The following is a 4,358-nucleotide window of genomic DNA, read 5'->3' as shown; positions in this document are numbered from 1 at the left end:
GGGACCAGCTCCACCACAGCGGGTGCTGTCACTCCAGGAAGAGAGGAAAGAAAGTTGGATAGGGGACATGCCAGCCCAGCTTGGACTTAAGGCTGCTGACCATGTTCCAAGCCAACATAGCACAAGATGAGTAGAGGTGGACTCTGTGTTTACATCAATGATACTCTGTTCTCAAACGCAGTCAAAGTGGACTTTTTTTCACCATCTTGTTCCTGCTATTTACATTGCCCCAGATATAAATTTAAATGAGGCACTGCAGAATTATTTCCTGGGTGTATATGTGTATTTATATGTATAAGTATTTTATTTTATGTTATTCTATGAATTTGATTATCTTTTGTGTAGCATTAAGGACCTGCAAACGTTTATTATACAACCTTGTGTTGTGCAATGCTAATTAATTTACTTGATTGATTGATTATATTTTAGTATATTTTGATAAAACTTGTAGGGAACATTTCCATAATGGGAGGTTATTTTAATGCATTTTCTTTACTTTCAAGCACAATAAGGCCAGATATTGGATGCCTAGAATCTGTACAGAAAATAAACATAAAGCAACTGAATGTAACAACACACCTGTTGAATATTTTTATGCTCATCATCTCTGCCTTGCATTTATATTTAGGGTCTTCCATTGATTAACTAATTTATGCCATCTTACTGTGAATGAGTAGGCAGACATCCAGCTTCTTATGGACAGGAGCACACTTGAGAGCGCTGATGGACACCCACTCACTGTTTTAGAATGTCAAACCAGGTCCTTTTAGTTACTCTGATTAACCCACCCTCCAGTCTGTAAAAATATAGATATGACTTGTTGACTTCAGCAGACTTTCACAGTGTCAATATACAAGAAGTGGACACACAATACACAGCCACAAACAAATACCGTATCTGTGAAATTCTATTTATATCAGTTAAAATTCATCAGCAGTACTATTCATTATCCTAAGACTCATTCACACCTCATATTCCTTGGGGGATTTTTATATTTCTGAGGGATGATTTGTTAAGTCCCTATGGAATATATTAAAGGTCATAGTTAGTCTGTGTAGTGCACAGGACAGGCAAGCGGACCAAGGCCATGCCTTTTAAGTTAGCACTGAAGAGAAAAAAAACCTTTCTGACAAATTCACAATGAAAACTCAAAGGTTTTTTTTACAAATTATGAAAGGTGCAGAGCATATTCTATACCTTGTAATGGTTATTAGAACTATTGGGGGATGGAAGTAACGTTACGTTATTCAGGCTACTGCTAACCACATTAGCTTTAGCTGAAAGTAATGAAAGTAACATGAGTTAACCTTTTTACAGTTGAATTATGGATTAATTGTTTAATAGCTACAGTAATTAATTAATAAAATATATGGAAGTAGTCAGACCCATCTTGAATTAAATTACAAGCCAGACAATAAAGTTAGAGTGTGACTGCCACAAGAAAGGAACAACGGATGCAAGTTTAGTCCATATTAATATATTTTATTACCATACCAGTATACACTTCAGTAATTAATTCAAATACAAAAAACATAGGAAATAATTTGTAACCTCTAGTTTATGTTGTGCAAGTAGCAGTTGGTCTCATGTTTCTGTACTTCAAGTAAGTTGAAAATTCAAGTCTAGTTTTTAAGTCCAGTTTGATAGTAGAGGCTGTAACAGTGTAAAGTGTGCAAGCAAGTTATCACTGTGTTTAAACTTAAATATCGTGTTTAATGAGAGTAGACAGTAATGGCATGACAATGTGTTGTGGAGAAGAAAAAGGTACATATTTGGGTCCCAGACAGACATAAGGCAGAACTGGTTCGTCCAAGCTGTGCTACAGTTCACTGCAGTTTCTGCAGTGGTACTGTAGGGTCCCTTTGATCATATGGCCTTACGGAAACTGTCAGTATATTCAGTGCCACTGTAGCTCCTCTGGTTTAGAAAAAAAAAAAAGGAACAAGAGAAGGAGGAAGGAGGCATCAGTACTTTTATCACAACCAATTCAAACTGTATTCAAACAGGCTCTGACTATATGTTACTCCACACAATGGGAAGTGGGTGGGCGACAGTCAGTCTGTGCTACTTTTAGTTTGATTTGGTTGATGCTACTTCCCCCAACATTTATCTTGTATTCACATACTAAAGAAGGGAATAGTTTACGCTCTCATTTATTGATTTATATACAAAACTTAATGAACCATGATAGTGATAAGGTCAGTGATAAGGTCACATGATGCTACATTACTTGCCTTTCAATAGGCTACGATAAGTCAGTTGTATTTTTCGTGTTATATTTCACTGTCGGTTTTGTTTCCCGTTTACTGCTGTGTGCTGTCATTTCAGCGTGAATATGAAAGTCAGTGTGGTCACGTCGTCTCAAGCTGTTTTTCTTAAAGAAAGAGCACACCAACACAGACGTTACAGTCTTGAATCAGACACATGGCTCACTAATCTTTGTGCCCCGTCCAGTCACTCTTGTCTTTGACTTTATTCACAGGACTCTCTTCTGTTCTCGTATTCTCCGTCTCTTCTGCTCTCATAGTGCCATCTTCTCTCGTAGCCTCTCCTTGTGATGTTCCTCTCTTTTCAGTTTTCGAGTAGCAGCTTTGCCAGGGACTGGAGGGTTTCCCTGTTCTCGTACATGTACATCTGGGTTTCCCACAGCATGTCCACCAAGACTGCGTCACTCACCTCATCCAGCATCACCTCCTGAGACAACTGGGGACTCAATCTGAGAGAGGACAATAAACACAGTGATTTGTAGAGTTTCAAAGACTTTTAGAAATAATAAAGCAATATTAGATAATGAATAATTGAATATAAAGTGCTGCATAGCTCAAGTGGCTGAGTGGATTCATTAACTCAGCCACTGGACTTGATATGACTGCAGAGTATGATCAGACTGTTGAGGGTTAAAATACTATGTGATGGCACTTGTTTTCCTTCTTTTCTGAAGCCTTCAGGTGGTGTATCTCCACATCTACACAATTAAGCCTGATTGCAAATTATCATCATTATTGATAGAAATACTGGCTTCAACTATGAATGGGAGGCTCTCAAAAGCTAACTTTGTTCTTCATATGCATGTTAATGTATTTGCTGACCTGACAGGTGCCTCAGGCTATGACAATTAAGCTCAGAATCCTATGTAGGTTTTCTCTTTTAACTGACAGGCTAACAGTGTGAGCAGTCAAAAATGTTTTACTTTTTGCCAGCCAACACTGCACATTGCTATACTTGTCTCATTAAAGACGACGTAAAAGATAAAGATGATTAGTCAGAAAAACGGATGAGGGCAGGTTGAATCGAAAACAGACAGCGGGGGTAGCAGGAAAAGAGAACAAGTCAGCTGACCTGTGGTAAATGGTGTCGATCATTTCACACCACGCTCTGGCTCTGTCCACTGCACAGCCATCAGAGTCTGTACACTGTTCAGTCAGAGAGAAGGGGAGAGAGAATTACTGACAAAAAGACACTTTCTGAAAGAAAAAAAAAGTTGTTACTGGTTATTAGGCCTAATAACGCTCCACAAAAAGTGGAAAAGTGGAAAAGACAACTCTGGATAAATCAATATAAAAATGTATAGTTTCAGCTGTAGAACTGGATTATGAGTACTCACACAGTCCACCAACATCTTGCCTAGCTCTTTGGCTCCTACAAAGCTCTTGGCCAGCTCCAGAGGGTTGGAGGGTCGGAAAACATCCACGGAGTTCACCACCACCTGAGGAGGTTTACCTGGAGATACACAGAAGCAGTATGTGAATTCAGATTCATATAGGGCACCTTGGATACACAGAATTCACCACATTACATATCATGGATGTTGCATGGTGCATTTAATTACACATATAATACATTTCCAAAGTCGAAACGCAAGATATAACGTGGAGAGGGATAGGGAAGAATAAAGGATCCGATCCGATCATTTAATATTGCCAATATCTGCCAATACCGAGTCCCGATCCGATACTATTTTTTTTAAGATACTACACAAGTTCACAGTGCACACTTCAAGTGCATTAAAGTTATTAAAATCAATCTAATGTATATGTTTGACAATTTATTAGCTCTGCATTGCATCAAAAACAAAATGCCTACATTGAAGCTGTTCCTTAATGTTTTTTTATTTATTTTTATTTTACAAAATAAAAGCAAATATAACACACCCTCTGTAATCTTTATGGCTTGTTGCCGTCTGGAGGAGGTTTCTCTCTCTGTTTGTTGTTTTGTTGCAACCTTTACCTGAGTTACTGAATGAACTGAACTTTTTTTTCGTCTGTACATTGTTACAATAATTAATTACACTTATTGGCTTTTTGTTCGCGGGGCTTTTGTTGCACTTGCAGTGGCGTGTTGAGTGTGGTTGTGACAGA

General features: G+C 38.2%; 1 protein-coding gene across 2 annotated transcripts in view; it reads right to left on the bottom strand.

Annotated features, from left to right (window-relative positions):
- Nucleotides 1–1,461: 1,461 nt before the first annotated feature.
- pla2g6 (phospholipase A2, group VI (cytosolic, calcium-independent)) overlaps nucleotides 1,462–4,358 on the bottom strand; it is a 13,369-nt gene continuing 10,472 nt past the window's right edge. For both annotated transcript variants that reach the window (XM_035660474.1, XM_035660475.1), the window contains 3 exons: nucleotides 3,605–3,720; nucleotides 3,340–3,413; nucleotides 1,462–2,716 (listed from right to left, as the gene is read on the bottom strand). In XM_035660474.1, coding sequence (XP_035516367.1) covers nucleotides 2,572–2,716; nucleotides 3,340–3,413; nucleotides 3,605–3,720 — 335 coding nt within the window. In that variant the 3' untranslated portion in view covers nucleotides 1,462–2,571. The remainder of the gene's footprint in view (nucleotides 2,717–3,339; nucleotides 3,414–3,604; nucleotides 3,721–4,358) is intronic.

This window comes from Morone saxatilis, unplaced genomic scaffold, assembly GCF_004916995.1.
Source record: "Morone saxatilis isolate NCDOM2014 unplaced genomic scaffold, NCSU_SB_2.0 Contig17, whole genome shotgun sequence".
NCBI classification, from domain to species: domain Eukaryota; kingdom Metazoa; phylum Chordata; class Actinopteri; family Moronidae; genus Morone; species Morone saxatilis.
Note: the sequence above shows the minus strand (reverse complement) of the source record. Positions and strands in the feature narration are given on the sequence as shown.